General features: G+C 33.2%; 1 protein-coding gene and 1 long non-coding RNA gene across 2 annotated transcripts; one reads left to right on the top strand and one right to left on the bottom strand.

Annotated features, from left to right (window-relative positions):
* Positions 1-16,068: 16,068 nt before the first annotated feature.
* Positions 16,069-20,218, top strand: LOC123211484 (30S ribosomal protein S1, chloroplastic). The gene is made up of 7 exons (XM_044630248.1): positions 16,069-16,458; positions 17,743-18,018; positions 18,335-18,415; positions 18,869-19,150; positions 19,240-19,350; positions 19,463-19,549; positions 19,766-20,218. Exons 1-7 carry the CDS (start codon positions 16,159-16,161, stop codon positions 19,865-19,867), a joined length of 1,239 nt encoding a protein of 412 aa, XP_044486183.1. The 5' UTR covers positions 16,069-16,158; the 3' UTR covers positions 19,868-20,218.
* A 206-nt stretch (positions 20,219-20,424) lies between these two features.
* On the bottom strand, positions 20,425-22,010 carry LOC123211485. The gene is made up of 2 exons (XR_006501420.1): positions 21,269-22,010; positions 20,425-20,838 (listed from the first exon to the last, which is right to left on the bottom strand). It is a non-coding gene; the product is annotated as an uncharacterized LOC123211485 (long non-coding RNA).
* Positions 22,011-22,943: the final 933 nt, after the last annotated feature.

Raw genomic sequence — 22,943 nt, 5'->3', positions numbered from 1 at the left:
CAATTTAAAACTGAATACTCTATAATCAAAACATGCACCAATTTATAAAAATTTGGATAACATTAAACTTTATTACTGGTAATAATAAAGTAAAGTCTCATCAATATCCCAACATAATAAAATCTCTGATCATTAATCTCATAACTTATAAGAATAATAGGTACTAATTGAAATCAAGTCTCAATCTATCATATATATCATAGAGGCTATTTGTCACTGTCTATGAGTCTATTGCTTGCACAACACTCTATCACTAATCCATCACTTTGCTATTGTCACCTTTAGTTTTATCACTTGTAAAATGTAAAGGAAGGGTTAAAAAATTACTAAATAAGCAAGAATGATCTATCTTACGATTTCTTAACCAAAATTTATCTTATTTCCTTTACTAACCTAGGTTATCTCTATCTCAATCTTCAGTTGTCGAATCTCAATCAAATCTAAGGAAACCGATTCTAGGTTCTCTCTCTAATATTAGTTATCTAATCTCATTGCCAATAGACATACTCGTAGTTCTAGTTATTCAATTTGTGGAACCTAATCGTCTGACTCTCTATGTCCTAGTAAGTCTTAGCCAATCGATAAACACACAACTTTAGTAAGTATCTCTCTATCTAAAGACACCAATTAATGAACTTTACCTTTTCTATGGGGTTCCTAGGTCATGAGTACTCTTTTATCTCATCAGAATGTTCAATCCTTATCGATGTCCAAACTCTCAAACTTTTTCAAACTTTTATCTAGTTTATTTTGTTTTTACCTATGTTTCTCTTGATCATATCTAATCGTTCCCTCGGGTATCTATCCCTTAGATATCTTTCAACACTTCAACAAGCTTATATCTCATTCAAAATCATCAAAAATTATATTTCATGCATGACCTATGCATAACCAATTCATGATTGTACTTTTTCTTCTATATACGAGCGTATACTTAGCCACACACAAGCATACATAATGGTTTCTTAAATATATGATCACTCCCAATCCGAACCATACATCGTCCAATTTAATAAAGGTACAAACGTATATCATCTCAATGCATAAGCATACCTCTTCTAAATTTTCACGTATGATCATTCCCATGAAGACTCACTTTAACACCCACAAGTAAACTCAAAGACATTTTAATCTTTCCCTTTGTGTTGATATGCTTTGAAATTAAGTAATATTGATTTTTGAATAGGGATGATTATGCATCATAGGGGTAATGCTCGTTTATACCTTAAAAGAGTAAATAATCCATTTCACGTTGTGTGCATTAAAATGATTAATTATGGAAAGATAAATGCTCGTTTATGCAAGAATACATGCCCGTGTGTGTTTATCAAATTTAAAATTGGATAAGGACTAGTTTCATAATGATTTTGGGAAAATGCCATTAATAGGATAACGAAAGGGTTGTCTGTGTATGAGAGATATACGATCATGCATTGTAACTATTTGGCAAAAATAAAATAGGCATAAGGCCTAATTTGGTTATATTATTTATGCATCCATAGTTTAGTGGCAAAACAGAAAGAACAGAGGGAGATTAGAAAGTCGTTAGAGAGCTTAAAAAGGAGATTGGATCAAAAGAACTTTATTGCCACACAAAGTTTGCTTTGTCATCAGAAGCCAAGTAAGTAGTTGGCCTCTCTTTCTTTTAATTAGTTGAATAATGGATAATGATGTTGTGATGTTATGTACATTAATGATTTATTTATGATAACATATTTATGGTATTGAATTATCGTGATAATGTGAGGATAAATAGACTGTATTAGTGTATGATTTCCTAGTTATTTATGTGAGTGTGCATGTGTGATATGGCTTATGATTATTGAGTGATGATTTCATGATCTGGAAGGATATGTCTAATTGATGTATTCTAGTTTTTGAAATTATATTTAGGAATTGTTAAAGATGTGTTTTGAATGGTTGTGTTTGTTTAGGTTATTGGATTTTTGGCTAGAAAATGCAGAACTTATAGGACATAAAATCATAAATTACAATACATGACCGTTTTGGTATTCATGGATGCATGTTAATCCTCGTTAGTAGAAGGAAATCCTTGTGTCAAGCATGCTCATCCTGAAAATAGGTCATACACAATCATGTGTTATAGGACATATGCCTTTGCATGGTTTTTCCAAAGGGAGGTTTATGCTAAGAGGAAGAGACGATTGTGAATGGTAGTACTTAACGACATTAGTTAATACAAGGTTGATCGTTAGTCAATAACTAGAAAAGTGCATCCCTAAAGAAAATGATGTTTGTGCATGGGTTATGTGAAAGGTAAGAGGAGTAAGGCTAATGACACCAGTTTATATTGTACCAAAAGGCTATTTTACTATTAAGATATGTGCAAAGAGGGAAGAGTATAGAAAGGTAAGAGGAGTAAGGGGGAAATAAGATAGCTAGTTATAGTTTAAGTGTTCGATTATGTGAAAGATGACATAAACCCCGATCGAGTCAAATTCATGATAAAAATAGAGAAATTTAAGGAAAGTGGTGTACATCTAGATAGTCATCAGTAGTGTGCAAAAGTGTTATTACATGTGAAAACAATAGGATTATAAGAGGATAGATACCTATAAGATGTATCATGCATTCAGTGTGATGGCGTATTAGCCAATTACTTTTAGTTCAGGTGTGCATGGTAAAGGATAGTGGTATCAGATAGATTTCTCACCTAGTTAGCAAGATGTATCACATAAGCGCCTGTGGTAGGGGTTATCTTAGAATGGTAATTCAATTATAAGTCATATAGTTATGGTATTTGGTTAAGGAGAGACTATGATCAAATTTTCCCATGCAACCAAGATATCATAATTAATTAGCTCCGTAATTTGGTAGGAATGTGTAAGGAATTTGCGGCCTTCGGTCGGTGGAATATTGATTAAAATTTTTAATTAATAAACAAACATACTACAAAAACCCTTTTTGGATCGACCTTGTAAGATCATTAGTTCATAAACATGTTATTAGCACTCATAAGTGCTTACAAAATATACATATGTAAAGATGGTTCCTTTTACTTATATTAATAAGACAAATTGTGAAGTCGCTCCAAGAACCAAGTGCAGGTGTAACACCCCTCTTCAGAAGTATTGCCCTCCAGAGGAAAGCATCACTGAATTGCCTTTTTTGAGCATGCATTTAAGTTAAAACAAATAATAAATTCATTAAATAACTGAATAAAATCTCATTTATTAAAATTGACAAAATTACTAAAATACCCTTATCTAAAAAATAATTAGAAGCATCAAAAGGTGTCTAAACATGAAAACATAAATACAAAGATATAGTGTATGTAGTTTAAAACATCAATGAAAATCTGAATTAAACAAAAGCTAAACATATTATGTTGTCCTAAATTCTCTATGCTCTCAGTCACCCTTTGTCCTATAGTCATTACGATCACCTATACCTGTACACATAAAGTAAGGAAATGAGTGATGAAACACTCAGTAAGTAGGAGACTAAATTGATAACCTTTACTGAAATGCCCTTAAACTCGACCCATGTTAACTCTGTTATCCAGAATCAACATTAAACTCCTTTATGGATAATGACGAGTCCTATGTACTGTCTTTGTACTCTAGGGACTGCCTATGCTGTATCATAACTCTTAGATCAACTATATAACCATACTAAACTCCATAGAAGCATTTGAATCTGTAAATTATAACTGAAGTTGTATACTTAGCTAATCAGTTTGGATCAAATATAAAGATTTGATACTTTGGTCATGTGAGCTATCTTTCTGTTTCACTACACCACTATATCTTAGTTGGGCTCTACTGCAAGCATATACCATATTGTAGGTCTAATATCTTATTACAGATAATGTAGTGACTATGTACTGGCAGCAACCCCTTGTAATGATTATATAATGTCTAACATATATGTATCTTGAGTTTTATCTTGTTAGGTTTTCAAGGGGTCAATAATAGGCAATGCAACATAATTAAAAAATTTGAACACATAGACTCCCAAAGACCTTAACTAGGATACTCATTTTAGAACATATATTTATGAATCATGCAGAATAATTTACACCCGTGCTAATGACTCTTCCAAAATTTCACATGGCTTGAGATTGAATGTTATCCAACCCTCGAGAGGTAGTCTCTTGGTATCCACATAGAACATAAACACGTAAGAGATAATCCAAGGAGAAGACTGTTATAGCTTTTTGTCTTGATTCAGTGTGTTCACGAGGATAAAGAGAGAAAACAGAAACCTATGGCTAGGGTTTCTCTTTTGTATATGTTGTTCTTATTACATTTTAATTTTGACACATGTTTTAAAGATTTGTAGGTATCTAACTGCAGTAAGGATTTCATCCAAACTCGACATCCTTAACATACATGCATGACTGACATGTAAACATGTACAACAGACATGTTTCATAACTTGCCCAGGTGGCATACAAGTATGTTGCTTGGCAAGTTTTCAAGCCATGCACATGTGGCACCAAAAGTGTGTCACCTTGTGTGATTTTGAGTATTGCACAACTAGTCAAGGTTTTATTCAACTGTGCCATGCTTTAATTATATCGCATAGTGCCACCCAACATTATGCATACCAAGCTTAATCTAGTCAAAACGTGGTCAACCAGATTTTGTCTTTCCCTAAACACTAGGATTATCGCCAAATAATCCTCGCTTTTGGGTTTGAATCAACCCTCATATGTGTGTGACCTATAAGTTTTCTATTAAATCAATAATATTTGAATTTGGGTTGAATTCAAACACAGAGCAAGATTAGATTCCAGCAAAGTATCATGGGTACTAGACAATAGAATGTTAGTAGATATCTCTTAAGCTTTACAACATCACAGTTACATGCAATTCAATCTTTTTTGTCAACCAATATCTTTAGAGACTGAGACATAGAAATGTGTCTATCTCAGTAGTTCCTTGATATAAATTTATATACATTAATGACTAACATGAATTAAGCTACAACCTCATCCTTTTATGGTCACAAATTCAAGCAGTAATGGATGTCATTTAATATTCCTATATAAAATATCTTTTTTTGTGCTTAGGAGTGACGAATCCTTTATCAGTCAACCATCGCCTCTATGTATCTTACAATATAGCCAATTAGGTTCGTTTGGTTCCAGTTTTTTAAGATTACCTTGGTAATCTATTTTTTATTCCCTTGTTTGGTTTGTCAATAATAAAATATTATAGTAATCTTCTATTACCAATGCTAACATGACAGGTAATATAAGTGGTAATCTGATTATCACCTTCACCTTTGGTATTTAAGGGTTAACAAGGTAATCTTTATTAATTTTTTGAGACAAAAATAAATTTATTTTTAATTAATATGATAAATAATATAAAAAAATATTTAAAAATAATTATATTCAAGGTTATTTAAGTAAAATAATTTATTAGTAATCTTTTATTACCTTTAACCAAACACAATAATTATTTATACTTACCAAATTTTATCAAACATAGTAATTATTTATACTCAGTAATTTTTTAAGTAATTTATCTTCAAAGTAATCTTTTTATTTTGATAATAAAATATTACCAAAATCAAACGCCCCCTTACTACTTTTATAGTTACCCCAATTACAACGACACATTAGATAGCGTTAAACAATACCGATCCTTACATTAGACGGTTTTGCAACTTCAAGTGAAAAAATCACATGCACTTATGATATTCAAAGGATTTATTCCATAGATACTGGAGCAACCATCTATATGGATATCCTCTGGTTGATTAGTCTAATGAACACGTCCACAATGGTACCAAACTATTTATAACAGCTTTGATATATGAGAACTGTTGCCACTTTTGGTGAGGTCACTTAACACTGTGATAATCTCATAATCATTGCATGTGCCCTCATTCATTGTAATGTTGGGATTATAGATGTCTCTAGAATGACTATTAAAGTGTACATAAGATTCCCATGATCAGTTATCTGATCCCTTTGTTGCAGTTTTACCATTTTAAGGGTATGTTATTCACACGATCATAAAACCAGACAACATATGAATTGAATAACAATAAATCATTTATTAATTATTAATATAAAATTACATCCACAAATGCCAAATTCGATGGCTTTAGGGCACCTACCTTAACATATCTAACTCTGGCTCATGCTCGCTTCCACCTAATAATTTTATCTTATACCATTTTATAGCTTAACTCTTAGGTATGTAGGGTATTGCTATGTACCCAAGGTCTCTATATTGTTGCTCAAGATGACTCTTAACTCTTTAGCCTAGTTTCCTTATTCTTTTCTTTCTCATGCCTTAGATACATGGACGTGTACCTTTAGACACACGGGGATGTGTTTCTTTAATTTACTCACACACGACCACTTCCTCACGACTTTTCCTTGTATATTTTTATTCATCGATACATGAGGTGTGTATTTGGACTAACACAAACGTGTGCCCCTTTAGATATTTATTCTACTTGCCTTTCCTATTCTCTTCCCAACTGCACTACTCCTCAGAGTATTTTGATCATTTTATCCCACACACAATTATGCATGAGCTAATAAGGGAAATTTATGTGTCGTAGTTTACTGCTAATCGGTTAATGACATCCAATGATCAATGGAGCATCAAAAAATGTTAACCAAATTATGGGTTTCACATACACGAGCATGTGCCCCATACCACATGTCCATGTGTCGAGTCCATAATGCAGAAAATGCTCAGTTTCAAACCCTAATTTGATCCTTGCAAACACCTCTTTCTACTAGCAATGTTAGCACATCATATACCCAATTCTATGCCTAATAGATCAACAATATATCACTCAACTTTTCTATAACTCAAGTACACATATTAACATAAAAACAATGGCATAAGATCAACATTATCAATGCCCTCATTCATCATCATGCTTTCATCACCCAAACACATATTTATACTCATCTAAAGTTACATACAGGCTAAATAAAACTAATCATAACAACATGGCATGACATCTTATAGTAAACATATTCATTTATCATAAAATCTTAATAGAAATCATGTCCAATCACATCTATTATCAATATCAACAATCCAAACGTAATATAGTGCTTCCATTTGATAACATACAATATCCCATGGTTTCAATATGAATCATAAACATAAAAGCATGTCCTACTTACCTCTTAGAAGTTGACGTAATAATCGTTCACATAAACCAACCTCTTCTCACTAGTTTATCTTCTACCATATGGTTAGAACCAAACCATCATAATTACTGCATGATTTTTGGATAGTTAAACTTAAGTCTCTTTCTCTCTCCTTTAAGGTTCATGTGTTTATGGATTATGAAATTGTAATCCCAAAAATGCAATGACGTGCCATATATAAACTGAAAATGCGTTAAATACACATGGACGTGTGTCACTTAAATTTGAATTTCATGTAGATTCATTTTATCCAGCTAACATGGCACAATACATAAGTATAGCCTCACTGTACATAATCGTATTTCACCTAGAACCTATATTTAACTTTCAAAATCATGCTAATTCATGCAAAAAGACTATCTTACGCTTGAAACGTACCTGTAGGCCCTCTTAATGGAATTCTAACCTCATAATTTGTTGGAAACAACTTAAGATGCTTATCTTTCATACTTTGCTCTATCTTCTAGGTAACCTGCTCAATCTTATGATTCCTTCAAAAGAATGTTAACCAAGGAAATCTATTAGTTTCTCAGCTATTTGACTCTCTTTTCTAAGATAAGAACTGGTCTCTCATTATAACTCAAATCTTTTGATAACTGAATCTCCTCAGTCATTAACACATGAGAAGGATCACCAATATATTTGTGCAACAATGAAACATGGAACACATCTAGAATACGATCCATGCTTATCAGTAACACTAACCTATAAGCCACTTTATTGACCTTCTTTACTATTTTACATGGGCCACATACCTGGGAGCTAACTTACTTTTTCTCTCGAACCTCATTATATGCTTAAATGGGGCTACCTTGATGAAAACTCTATCACCCACACTAAACTCCAAATCTTGACGTCTCTAATCAATATAGTTTTTTTGTCGATCCTAGGTCTGTTTCATTCTTTGTTTGATCAACTAAACATCATCTCTCATCTTTTGGGTTAGCTCTAGTCTAAGGGACTAGACTAAGGCATTTTTTAACCCAATTTATCCCAATGTAAAGGAGAATGACACCTCCTACCATAGAGTGCCTTATAGGGTGTCATCTAAATTGTCATCTAATAACTGTTATTATAAGCAAACTCTATTAGGAGTAACATCTCAACTCAACTTGCCCTGTGATCCGAACAACAAGTTCTCAATATGTCCTCTAACATCTAGTTAGTCTTCTCCATTTAACCATCTATCAGCGGGTGGTAAGTTGTATTGAATGCTATATTAGTGCTTAATGATCTATGTAAACTCCTTCATAAGATTGATGTAAATCTTGTGTCTGTATTCGATATTATCGTCTTAGGCATACCATGTAGTTTGAAGATCTCTCATACATATAATTTCCCTAGTTGATATGTCAAGGTGGTATCCCTAGTAGGTAGCAAATACATTATCTTGGTCAATTTGTCAACTATCACCCAAAACACATTAACTCAATTCTAAACTCTCAAGGGTCTCATAATAAAGTCTATAAAAATATGCTCATATTTTAACTCAAGCAGACTCAAAGGTTAAAACAATCCTAATGGTCGTTGGTGTTTGACCTTAACCTGCTAGCAAGTGAAACACTTAGCCATGTACTTACCCACGTCTTTCATCATATCAAACCACTGGAAACTCCTCCTCAAATCTTGATACAAATAGACTATGTAAACAGAATTGTGAGCCTCTGAAAGAATTTTTTTGCCTTAACCTGTTGATTAGAGGAATATACACTCTGTCTTTGAACTTAAAGACATCATCTATCTCTTAAAAATCAGACTCGAGACCATATTGAATCCTCTATTTAAACTAATCATCTTGAAACTGAATTGACTTGATTTCCTTCAGTAATGTAGATTTGATCTCTAATCTAGCTAGGGCTCTAATTGCTAACTCAATTTATTGTCAGTCCAAATTTGACTGAATTTCCCTCTGAACCATCAACCACAACAAGAACACATTTCTTTTGAAAGCATCTACAACTATATTGGCTTGTCTGGATGATACTTGATATCACATTTACAATCCTTCGCTAGTTCAAACCATCTCATCTATCTCATGTTAAACTCTTTATAAGTGAAGAAGTATTTGAGGATCTTGTGATTGGTGTAGATATTACATCTTAACCGAAATAAATAATGCCTCAAAATCTTATGGACAAACACTATAAGTGTTAACTCCAAGTCATAAGTAGGGTATCTAGTCTTAAAATCTTTCAACTATCTTAAGGCATATGCTAAAACTAAGCCGTTATGATCGTTGCATCACAACTGCTCCCAATGCATTGTGAGATGCATCAGTAGACAAATCATATAAGGCCAACGTGGAGCAGAAGTTAATCTCCTTTTTAACTTTTGGAAACTCTCATCACAAGAACCTGACTACTAAAATTGAGTTTCCTTTTTAGTGAGAGTTGTTAGATGTTTTGTTAACTTGGCGAACCTCTCAACAAACCTCCAGTAATACCCTATTAAACCCAAAAACTACAGACCTCTATAACTGTTTTTGACCTTTGCCAATCTAGAATTATCTCAATCTTACTCAAGTTTTCTAATATACCTTTCGTCAATACCATATGCCTTAAGAAAGTCACTCTATCCAACCAAAACTCATACTTAGAGAACTTTACATACAATTGCTTTTCTTTGAACCTCTAGAAAATAAGTCTCAAATGTTGTTTATGCTCCTTATGACTTCTATAATACATCAACATGTCTTTGATGAAGAGCAGTCATGGAATTCTTTATTCATCAAATCCATGAACATTGTAGGGGCATTGGTTAGTCCAAACAACATCACTATAAACTCAAAATGGCCATACTTTGTTCAAAAAGTTGTTTTGGGGATATCTTGCTTAACCACATTTACCTGATGGTAGCCTAACCTCAAATCAATCTTGGAGAACATAACCAATCTTCTTAACTAGTAAAAAAAATCATCAATACGAGGACATAATATATGCAGTCTAAAACATCAATGAAAATCTGAATTAAATAAAAGCTGAAAAGACTTTGTTGCCCTTAATACTCTATCCATGTAGGTTGCCACTCGTCTCGCAACCATCATGATCACCTATACCTATACACATGAAGTGTCTCCCTAAGAGATCCTTGAGTTACAAAAATTGTCTTATATTAATGACTAGAGAAATATCAGATAAAGCATAAACTTAATCCCATTATGGCCATAGATTTAATTGGTTGTTGTCATCCATCATAAGGCACTAACTGAGATATCAATGCTTGTGCTTTATAGTTAAGAATCCTTTAATGATCCACTATAGCCTTCATACAGATTTCGATGAATGTTCCCACTATTTTCCTCAAACCAATAGCCCTCACTATTGTTATCAAAAAGTTTCGATAAACTTCCTAGTGGGTCGAGATCTTATTGCATTAATTTTTCTCTTTTGCTTTGGCGAAGAAGTTCGAATTAGTCGAATAGGTAAATTTCAAATTAATCACTAAAAACCCATTCAAGCTAGGTGTTACCCTAACAAATCATGTGACATCAAATGTGATTTTTAGTATAAGTAGGATGGATATTACATATATCTTTACATTAACAAATGTATTCCCTACTTATGTCTCTAATATATTTTACCTTCGCTTTGGTGAACAAGTAAAGTACGTTAGTTAAGTCGAACCCAATATGATCAACTTGTAATTTCCTAAATGGTAGAAATATACTCTTCACTTTAGGGAACGAGGTTATCATATTGGAATACACTAATTTAATCTTAGATTTAATATTCAATTTGAAGGTTTTAATTAAATAATCTCATCAGCTTTTAATCTACATGTTAGATGATATTTGTAAAAATATAATCTATACATATATTCTACAACATAAATCAAATATGCTAATACACAACTATAACTAATGTCAAACCCCTCAAGCAAGGAAAGGTTTAACTGATCAACCTAAGTCAGTTTTTATCTTTATGATTTTGTACTTGTCCTTCTTCTTCACTCTTTGATAATTACAAGGCTTTGATCTCTAGTTACAATTTTCTATGAAATAAAAAATTAAACCTAATTTAAAAAAAGAAAGGGAACACAAAGCGTGCAAACCCTATTTAATATAATTATAACCTAGAAAAATAAATACATTAAATACATAGGTCCATTGGTTGTGTACTAAATGCCATGTATACATACATCCATACATATATAATCTAAATGAAAAATTAAAATTTTTAATTGTTATTTACCAAATGTCAAATTATTTTTGGTCTCTGAATTTTGCATAATTGTATTCAACCCCAAGGTTAACAAAAATTGTAATTCATTCTTAGTTCATCAAAATAGGACTAAATTGTAATTTTTTTCTGCCTCATCTGGGCAAGCAAGTAGGTGTGCCAACCGTGCTTGTCATGCTTCTAAAATTCACCAAAATTCTATAAGCGTGCATAGCTTGGTGCCACCCACACTTCATTAAATTTCCATAAAGCACAGTTTGCACATGGGGAGCATCTAACCGACTCTTCAATGAAATTTTTAGTGTGCTAGAAAAGATGTTGCTAATTTAGTAAACATCCACGTTGGATGTTGCCCATGCATAGTCATATGCTAGGTGTTCCAAACTTGTTTTCTATTGAGTTATCGTGAGGTAGTTCACTAGAAAATCCTTAAATTTCGGTATGCCACAATATTGGAGAGAGATAATATGACATGTAAACCATACTCGTACCAACAACAACCCTCGAATCATGCAACAACACAATTTGAAATCAATTTTGTGCAACTGCATGAAATCAATGACAATCAACCAAATTGAATAAATCTACAATTTAGCAAAAACAAGCAAAACCTAGAAAACCAAAACTCAGTAATCATATAACAACACAATTGCTAAGTTTTCAGGGTGTCAATAACTGGTAGAGCAGGATAATTAAAACTTTAAAAATCATACAATCCTAAAAACCCAAGCCATGATACCCGTTTTGCACTTATATTTCATGAACATGCATTGACACACATAGGGTGTTTATAAAATTACACATGCATTAGACAACTCCTTTATTCTTTATGTGACTAGAAAATAAAGTTATCTTACCTTCAGGAGGCAGTGTGTAACACCTTTTCATAAGTACTACCCTCTAGAGGAAAATGTTACTAATTTGTCTATTTTGAACATGTATTTAATTTAAAACCAGTAATAAATTCATTAAATAGCTTAATAAAACCTCATTTATTAAAACTTGTAAAATTATTGAAATACCCTTGTCAAATTAAACCAAAAGCTTTCAAAAGAGGACAAATCATGAAATGTAAGCTAAAAATCATAACATCTATAGTCTGATACATTAACACAGTCTGAATAAAATAAAAGCTGAAAAAGATGGAAATGCCCTCATTGCTCTACACTCACGGACCGTCTCTCATCATGCAGCCATCATAACCACTTGTACTTGCACACATGTGAGTAGGGAAATGAGTGATAAGAACACTAAGTAAGTAAGAAACTTTACTATTAACTTTTACTAAAATCTATAAAATGCCCTTAGTTTCAACCCTTACTATCTCTGCCATTTGGAGTCGGCATCGAACTCCCTTATAGATGTGACAGGTCCTATATATTGTCTTTATACTTATACTGTACTCTAGGGATTGTCTAGGTTGTATATCATAATTATCAGATTGAACTATGTCCTGCCTGGTCACTAAGGAACCACTCCCCTAGATTCCTATTTGGCGTGACCATACTAAACTTGATGAAAATATCTAAATCTGAAAGTTATAATTGTAACTGTATACTTAGCCGATCGATCTAGATCGAATACCGGGATTTGACACTTTGGCCATGTGAGTTATTTTTCTATCCCACTATACCAAAACTATATCTTAATTGGGCTCAACTGCAAGCAAGTTCTTTACCGTGGGTTTGATGTTTTACTACAAATATTCCCTACAAGGGTGGTGTAATGAATACACACTCACGATGCCCCCTTGTAATCTTATGATGTCTAGCATATATGCATCTTGAGTCTTAACTAACTCTGACTCATTCTCACTTCCACCTAAAATGTATCACATGTCATTTTATGACTTAACACTTAGGCACATAGGGTATTACTACGTACCCAGGATCTATGTACTATAACAATAACACCTTTCTTCGGATATATACCCTCGAAGGGAATACGACTCGATGAGACATGTACGACTAGAGCATTTAATTTAAGACTTGTAATTAATGCATGATCATTCACAAAACGTGCAAAAAGGTGATGAAATAAGCACTGAAATATTCACTAATTGATTTTTAAAATATATTGTTTGAAATTAATAAAAATATTCTATGTGTAAGATTAACAATGATAACTGAAACTAAGTATCTAAAATACTTTAAAATGATAGAAATCGTGAATGATTGTTATGCCCTCGCCCTTATACAGCTGTTCTCCAAACCAATGGATCCCACGCCTGCCTCGCTACTTACCTTTACCTACAAAACATGCAAAAGGGAATGCATAAGTAAACCATTTAATAAGTGGTGAACTTTCGACACCTAATATATATATATATATATATATATATATATATATATATATATATATATATATATATATATATATATATATATATATATATATATATATATATATGTTGGATTTGGTATCTTATTTGTAAAGTTGAAAGTGGTCACAACTGTTACTTGGTGCCCTCATGTAGGCCACATATAAAAGTTGTTGAGACCCAAGCTGGAATTGACATATCTAATGCCCTAATGAAAGCTCAAGACACCTTGTGTGTCATTAATTGTCATGCCTTGCACACATGCCATACGACCTATTAGGTTAGCTAACTAAAACACCCCGATTACATAGGAAATTATATGGTAGCAACTTATTCCTTTACCACATAAGTTGATTGGAACTTTTGTCTAACCATCCAAGGATGACCCTTACCTTGGGTACATATGTGGTGCATTCCGTTGATCACATGAGAAATAACTAGAAGCCATACCCTTATCATGCACACTTGAGTTGAACTGTGTGGCTATATGCCTTAATGTTGAGTGCATGATGCATCTTATGGGTATCCGACCTTAATGCTTATATGATTATTATCGCTTATGCACATTGTTAATGATTATCTAAATGTGTACCACTATCCTTAAGTTTTCTGAGTTTTGATCTGAATTCAACTCAGTCTAAGTTTGTGTCATCATCCACTGTGTCAAACATTTATTTTATGCTTTCTTGACTTATTTATGCTATTGTGTTTCTTTTTTCTTCCTTCTTGGTTCTTCCATTTTATGTTTATAGCCTCAGGGGTAAAGTTATCTTTTTAATTCTTCTTAAGGGTACATAGTCATGTACTTATCTTCCCAGTTCTTTGTGCTTCCTAGCAGATATACACGCTCTTATGGCATTCATCAAATGATCGTGTATAAAGTAGGTGCACATGAGAAGCTACTTTGGCCACACTCTCATGTACGACAAACCACACGAACAAGGTCATGTGTCTTCTGATGCATGTCATCCACTTTTGGAAAACCATACATGAGTGTGTGTCTTATACCACACAACCGTACATGTCTCCCCTCAGAATAAGAGTGTGGAAATTTTAAAGATCTTTATTTTTCTGAAGAGATACACAAGCGTGTATAAGGCCACACATGGCCATGTGTCATGATCTAGAAATCGCATCTTAGGGTTTCTACATAGTTCAGACTATAATTCCTTGATCACTAAACATACAGTCCAATACATGTAAGTCTCTAGTCACCTTAATTTTGGTTAAACATTAAATCATGCACATCTAAACAATTAGCCATATACAAACAAATAATGCAAATTCATTCAATAGACAATATTCATCAAACTAAATTTATTCAATTATTAAATCACATAATATCTTTTGGTCGGATCAGTTCGATGAACATGTTTACAATATATACCTATGTGTTGCACCGAATTATTTACAAATAGCTTCGACATGTGAAAACAATTGTCATCTTTTGGTGGAGTCGCTTAACACTACAATAATCTTACTATTATTACTAGTGCCTTTGTTTATAGTAATATCGAGATTACAGATGTTTCTAGAATGACTCTTTAATATGTGTATAATGTTTCTACGATCAGTCAGCTGATTCTCTCGTTACAGTTATACCATTCTAAGGGTATATTATTCATGCGATCATATAATTTATATACATATGAATTGAATAATAATAAATCATTTTATTAATAATTAACATAAAATTACAATTACAAATGTTAAATGTGATTGGCTAGAATTTATCAAGACATAGAGAGTTTGATAGTAGGGGTCTATAAATTGATCAGTCGATACTGCAAGTTTGTCGATTTACAAAAAGATAGGACAACTAAGACTAAAAAGCCTTAAATATCAGTCACTAGAATAGATACATCGATTCCCTTTAATTTGGTTGAGATCAGACAAGCTTAGATTATATTAGAGAAATTTGAGTTAGTAAAGGCAAGGAAATAAATTTGATTGAGAGATTGTAAGATAAATCATTCCTACTTAATGAGAGTTTTTCACTCACTCCCTTTCTTTGCATTTTGCAAGTAACAAAGTTAAAGGTGATAATGGCGACACAACTGGTTAGAGAAGAAGTAGCATGCAGTGGATCAACTCTTAGGCTAGATTTTCGTTTCTTTAACTCTTGAGAGAACACAAAAATTAAATTAAAACTTTGGCTCCTACGATTCACAACACAAAAATTAAATAAAAACTCTTGTGCTTACCCCCAAAAATTAAAAAAAAAAATAGAACTCTTGAGAGAACAATCATAAGTAATTGTTTTCTTTTTGACCTTTTTTAACTTTTGCTTTGGCGTGTGCGGTCGATAGCGTTGGATCTTCTTGTTAGTTTCTCAAACTCGCGGGACTTTTAGTATCTTTCATTTGGGGGTGAACGAAACGTACCCAACTTTAAAGACAGCTTCTTAGCTCACCTGGCTGTCTCTTAACTTTACCCTTATCTAACCCACAAACTCAAAGGCAAAGCCCAAGACTCAGATTATCATCTTGAGATAACCTCCAAAAATGGCGTCTTTGGCTCAACAATTCGCAGGCCTCAGATGCCCACTACTCTCCGCCACGCATCTCTCTAGAAGAAAACCATCATCACTAAACTACCAGAAGCTCACTTCTAAAAGTAGAGTCACTGTCTCAGCTGTGGCAATTTCAAATGCACAGACTAAAGATAGACTGGAGCTCAAGCGCCTTTTTGAAGAAGCTTATGAACGTTGTCGTACTGCCCCCATGGAAGGTGTCTCCTTTACTCTTGAAGAATTTCATTCTGCTCTTGAGAAGTACGATTTCAACTCTGAATTGGGTGCAAAGGTTTGTGAAAAAATTTAATCTTTTCTTTAGTTTCAATGTATTTTTGTGTTTAAGTTTTGATTTTGAGGGTTTTTTTTTCTCCTGATGGAATTACGAGCAAATTGTGGGTTAGGAGTGTGAGTTTGTTAATGGGTATGAATTTGAATTTGGAATTATGATGTGCATTATTTGATATTAGATATTGAGTTAAAAGTGGATGAGGATTGCTCTGAATTTGTAATTCAAATTTCTTGTTTTTATGTTTTTGATAAATTGGACATGTTTTCTTTCTTGCAATGATTTTTTTAGGGTTATAATTTGTTTTGTTTTATATATTTTGGTTATTTTGGAATGGAATTACGAGGCTAGTGTGGGTTAGTTGTTGGTTCAAAGTTGAGTGAGGATTGTTTCTAATTTGTACTTCAAGTATATTTGATACAAATTTATTTATCTTCTTAAAAGTGAGTATAGAAAGCAGTTCAGAAGGGTGAGTTTGTTTGTAGGTATAAACTTGAACGGGAAGTTATTATATAAATCGTGTTTGTGACATTTCATGTTGCTTTCACCTTCAATTTTTATTATTATTATTTTTTTAAGGAATTAGAAGATTGGTAGAAAGGCTGGTTTGAGAATGGTTATCAGTTCCAAGGAGGGGTTTTATGGGAATTCCTGATGACTTTTCTTGTGAAATATAATTTATTGCAGTGTTACTCAAATTGTTTACTAAGCATGCTTAATTTGATTATTACATTCATAGTTCTCAACATTCACTTAGGTGGTGGACATATTTAACCTTTTACCTTTTCCACTGGGTTAGTGTACCTTTTGTTCATTTCTGCTGGATTATTGAGATGCTTTAGTTTCTCAAACTAAACTTTTAAGGCAAACAAGCTTTCACGATAATATATAATGGTATTTACAAAGGTGACCTTTTTTCATCAGACATGAATTCAGAAACTTAAAGTGCATTACCTGTGCAGTTTATTCTTTGAAGCTCATCTGAACTTGATCTCACACTAAAGAAGGATTAAAAAAATGTGTTCCTGTTACATTCTTTTAATATATTAATCTGTACTGTTTTGTCATTTTGAGCTTAACTGTTGACATATGTTTTTCCTTTTGATGTTGAGAAAGAAGTTTCTGGAGAAAAAGAGTAAATTTCTTGTTTCTGTCAACTGTCATTCTGTTGGCAAGTTATTGCAGGGGAGATTAAACTGTTATTCTATCTTCCTACTGTGTTTGTTAAAGTGCAAGTCTACTTAGATCAATGAGAGTATTATATCTTTGGCTGAATTCTTCTTTCAGGTAAAAGGAACAGTTTTCTGTACAGAAAAAAATGGGGCATTAGTTGACATCACTGCAAAGTCTTCAGCATATTTGCCTGTTCAAGAGGCATGCATTTACAGAATGAAAAATGTGGAAGAAGCAGGTATTGTTCCAGGTTTGAAAGATGAGTTTGTGATAATTGGTGAAAATGAAGCTGATGATAGCTTGATCTTGAGCTTACGGTCAATTCAGTATGAGCTTTCCTGGGAAAGATGCAGGCAACTTCAAGCTGAGGATGTTGTTGTGAAGGGTAAGGTAGGTATTTGCACAAACAATGTTACATCTATTTCGTTTTCCTTTTCCCTTGTGTGGTATATTAAAAATCATGGTCAAGTTCAGTAGTCTGTAGGACTTAGTGGAAGCATAGGTACCCGGGGAATTTCATTTGATATTCTTTTATCTGAAAATTATATTATCTTCCTGGACTATAGCAAATGATTTATGAAAGCCCTTGTTATTAGTTTTATAAACCCAATTATGGATTCTTTAGCTTTCTTTGAAGCTTTGTAATTATTATATGCTGCATGCTTTTGGATAATTCTGACATTTTTCAGTTGGAATAAACATGTAGGTTGTTAATGCAAATAAAGGTGGAGTGGTTGCTGAGGTGGAGGGCCTACGTGGATTTGTCCCTTTCTCACAGATATCATCGGTTAGTTATGCCACTCAGTTTGCTTATCTAGAAGGCTCCCGTATCTTAAATGAATTTTCCATCTGTTATTTTCTCAAATGAAAACTTAGCTTTCAGAAGGTTATACATTTACTTGGATTTAGAACTTCTAATTGTTCATAAGTGTCCTCTGAGGTGGCTATCAGTTCCAGAACTTGGATTTTCACTGGAAATTGCAAACTTTTTCTCTATTTAGACATCAAAAACCTTTGTATGATATAAATATGACTAATGTGTCAGCTGTTGTTTCATATGTCATTTGATCTCGTATGGTTGTAGAAGTTAAGATTGTTCTTTTGTTATTTAGGGTAAGAGCCCCTTGTACTTTACTCTAAGAATCTGTTTTCTCAGTATCAACATCTGTATTTATATAAATTACACTCTGTTATGTAATATTGATAATCCCAAAATTACGATTGCTTCCAAATTTATTAGAAATCAACTGCAGAGGAGCTTCTGGGTAAGGATCTTCCTCTAAAGTTTGTAGAGGTTGATGAGGAACAGTCTAGGCTTGTCCTCAGTAACCGCAAGGCCATGGCTGACAGCCAGGCACAGCTTGGAATTGGATCAGTGGTCATTGGAACTGTACAGAGTCTGAAACCATATGGTGCATTCATTGACATTGGTGGTATTAATGGCCTTCTCCATGTCAGTCAGATAAGTCATGATCGTGTCTCAGATATTGCCACTGTTCTTCAACCTGGTGATACTCTGAAGGTATACATATGCTTTGTGTTTTAGTTCTTGATCTGAATTTGTGCCAACTATTGGATCTAAAGATTACTAAGTTAAGCTTTAAATTATAGGTCATGATATTAAGCCATGACCGTGAGAGGGGTCGAGTAAGTCTTTCTACAAAGAAGTTGGAGCCTACTCCAGGAGACATGATTCGCAATCCAAAACTTGTTTTTGAGAAGGTGATTTTTGATAAATGAATCTTGATCATCTTGATAACTGAAATTATAGGTACTTTTGGAAACTGAGTTGAGTAGAACCATTGAAACAATCCTATCTATGCTGTGTTAACAGGCTGAGGAGATGGCACAGACATTCAGGCAGAGAATTGCTCAAGCAGAAGCCATGGCTCGTGCAGATATGCTTAGATTCCAGCCCGAGGTATTGGCTTCTGCCACTGTTATTATTCCTCCAGCTATTGATGTTTAAGAAAAGGGTTATTATCATTTCAAGGACACTTAAAAAATAAAAACTCAACAAGGGATAATTGGTTTTCCTATTAATGAGTGTAGTTAATGATGCCATGCATAAAGAACTCAATCATCCATTTCATGATCAACCAGATTGTGTGCTCTTACCATAATTTTGCTTTTGCAGAGTGGCTTAACTCTCAGCTCTGATGGAATTTTGGGTCCACTTTCATCGGATTTGCCAGCTGAGGGCTTAGATTTGGGTGATGTTCTATTGGCTGAAGATTGAAAATTTATACAGAGATTGCCCCCTCTGTAATCCTAGTTGCAGAAACTCTGGTGAGCGAAATATTTAACTAAAGGAAGTTTCATCTTAAGTCATTATCCAATGTCTAATTAAAGTCTGTTGAACAATGAAAGTTTTGTAAAATCTTACGAGACTTATCCTATTACAACAGTAAATTGCATGGCAGTATATTCCTTGATTAGCCTACACTGTAATTATCATAAGCTGGTGCTCATGTTATTTGAAGGCATGCCCTTTGTATATTTCTTACAAAATAGGGCCTAAACTTGGTATTCATTCTCTTCTGAAGAATTAAATATCCTCAATAAAGGTTGTTTTGTAGCTTTTCTCGTTGCTGCTGTCTTACCCCTTTTCTGCTTTTGCTTCAATTAGGGACTGCAGCAGTGAGTGACCTTCACATTTCCAATAATTACAGCAACCAATTCAGGATCTGTACATGCTTTCATCATTTCCTTCTTTCTCTGTGTTGCTTCTTGCATGCGGTTAAACGGTTTCATGGCAGTCTTTGCCGCTATAAAAATGCTGAGAAAACAAGAGACTAAAGAAAATGCTCTGAATATATCTTATCATTTTCTGGGCAGGACAAATTATCAAAGCATTAAAATTGTCTTGGCAATACAGAAAAGCATCAAACGAAGCATTAACGAACCAAAAGCTATGTAAAGATAGGAATAACATCTTCACACAATATTTCTAAAACTGCACTACGCTGTAAGGGCCACAAACAGATACAGCATAAAAGATTAGAGGATTCCCAGTCAGACAAACTGCGTCATTTAATCTTCCTTCACCTATCTCGTGAATATCATCATCCTCCATGCCCGCTCTGTCCATCTCAGCGATATCATCCATACCTATATGGGAATTATGTTCAATTCCACTATTCGCTCCACCATTTGAGGCATCATGTGGATATTCTTTTCACATTTGCAACATTGGAGCATCTTCAGAACCTGCAAGGTTTTAAGAAACGATGATAAAGATCCACTAACAACGGTAAGACAATGAAAACATTGAATATTTTATACAACTAGTTGCTATTAGAATTACTCATATGGGTCCCCTGTATGAGGTTTTTAACCATTGTGTATGAGAAAAATATATATAAGTGGTGTTGTAGTACCAAAAGTATAACCAAGAAAAATATTACAAAACATTACGATTGGAAACATTCCACTAGCAGGTTTCTTCCCTTTGTCTATAGATGCATCCCTATATCCATTTTCTGACTCATCATGTTTTTGAACTTACCAGCGGACTGCAAATTCACATAACATTCTAATAAACTTTAATCAAATATGATTAAAAAAGATGTAAGGGCAGAAATTATATCTACTTCAGTCATAAATAATACAGGAAGATAGTCGAAGTTTTTGTACTGACAGCTAGTAATGCCATACAAATTTTCCCACCACTGATTTTTCCAGCATCAGACTTCATAGTTTCAACACTCGGTCTGGGAAGCAGAAACATCATTCCCTTTTCCATTTTTCTTTTCCTGGTCAGCCTTTGTATTTGGAACAATACTTTGCTGACCGTTTATTTTTTTGGCCAAAAGACTTGTTCCCATCCATAGTTTGTTGTTTTCCCAAATTTACAACCACCAAGTTTTAAAACCTAAAATCCTACCCATCAGGTGTTAATTCTTCTCTGTAAATCGATAAATAATTATACATCCTTCATCTTCCTTATCTGATTTATAAGAGAGGGAGACAGACACCCTTCGCTTCAATTTCATCTCTATCCATTGCAATCATTCAAATTCATGGCTCAAGCCTCTTATCAGACACAGACAACCACCTCCTCCTCTGTCTCTCGCCCAAGCGTCATGGCCATACACTACTCGGCCGCTGCCACCGCCGGGATGCGTCGGCGTCACATCATCAGTTCTTCCAGAGGCGGATCTAGCTCGGTAGGAGGCGCTGAAGCGAGCTCTTATATGCTCCATTTCCACATCGATGATGCACCGGGACTCAAGATCTCGCCGACCGCCATCCTTGTCATGAGCCTCTGTTTCATCAGCTTCGTCACCGCTATTCCCTAACGGTGACTTAAGATCCCGCCATGTTTGCTTCATCGACTTCATCAGCTTCGTTATCGGAAGATCTAATATAAACCAAATGAATTATTTATGTACCTCTTAAAAATATTTATATATAAAATAAAATAAAATATTTATATAAATTATAAAAATATTTGTACAAATGTTTAAGTTGAAAAAAATGTTTATAAAAGTATTTTATAATTTACGAAAACTAAATTTTTTTTATATTTAATTATCATTTCTAAACATATAGAGTCAAAAATAAAATATTTATGTACATATAAAACGAATAGTTTCTATTTTTCTCGATTAAGAGCAAAGATTCATACAATCTTTCATACGTTTCAAACTACCTCGTACAATCTACTCAGTTCTAACCATAATCAATGAAATCAATTTATATCAATAACTCTTAGAAATATTCTTAAATTCCATTGAAAAAATTTTAATTAAAAACTAATTTTACAAATTCTAAAAATACTCAAATGAATAATCCTAAACCTAGATAACACATGTTTATATTGTATAACTTTTATTTCATTAATTTTATAAAATTCTATACAAATTGAAATATTAGAAAACTTGACAGAGACAAAAAAGACATATAAATAATTCACCACAAAAATATTCAACTTGAAAGAGATATTAAAAACTTCTTAAAAATTAATTTCTTCTACGGCTCATGAACATTATCAACAGTTTTTAGGTTTGATAGCCTAAATTTCTAGTAATTTTATAAAATCCTATATAACTCGTAAAATTATGACATTTTGCAAAATTAAACAAAACATATTGATGGTTTAGATAAAAAAATATCTACCTAAAAATAATTTAAAAAGTCACGTAAAACAAATTTCTTTCATAGATCACTAACACTATCAAAAATTTTCTTGGCTTGACACATAATTTTGTAACAATTTTAATAAATGACATATAGTTTGTAAAATTGTGAAAATTTCCAAAATTCAACTAGACATCGTAATTTATTTATAAAAAATATTCAAGTTAAAAATA

This window comes from Mangifera indica, chromosome 3 (genome assembly GCF_011075055.1).
Source record: "Mangifera indica cultivar Alphonso chromosome 3, CATAS_Mindica_2.1, whole genome shotgun sequence".
Lineage (NCBI taxonomy): Eukaryota > Viridiplantae > Streptophyta > Magnoliopsida > Sapindales > Anacardiaceae > Mangifera > Mangifera indica.
Note: the sequence above shows the minus strand (reverse complement) of the source record. Positions and strands in the feature narration are given on the sequence as shown.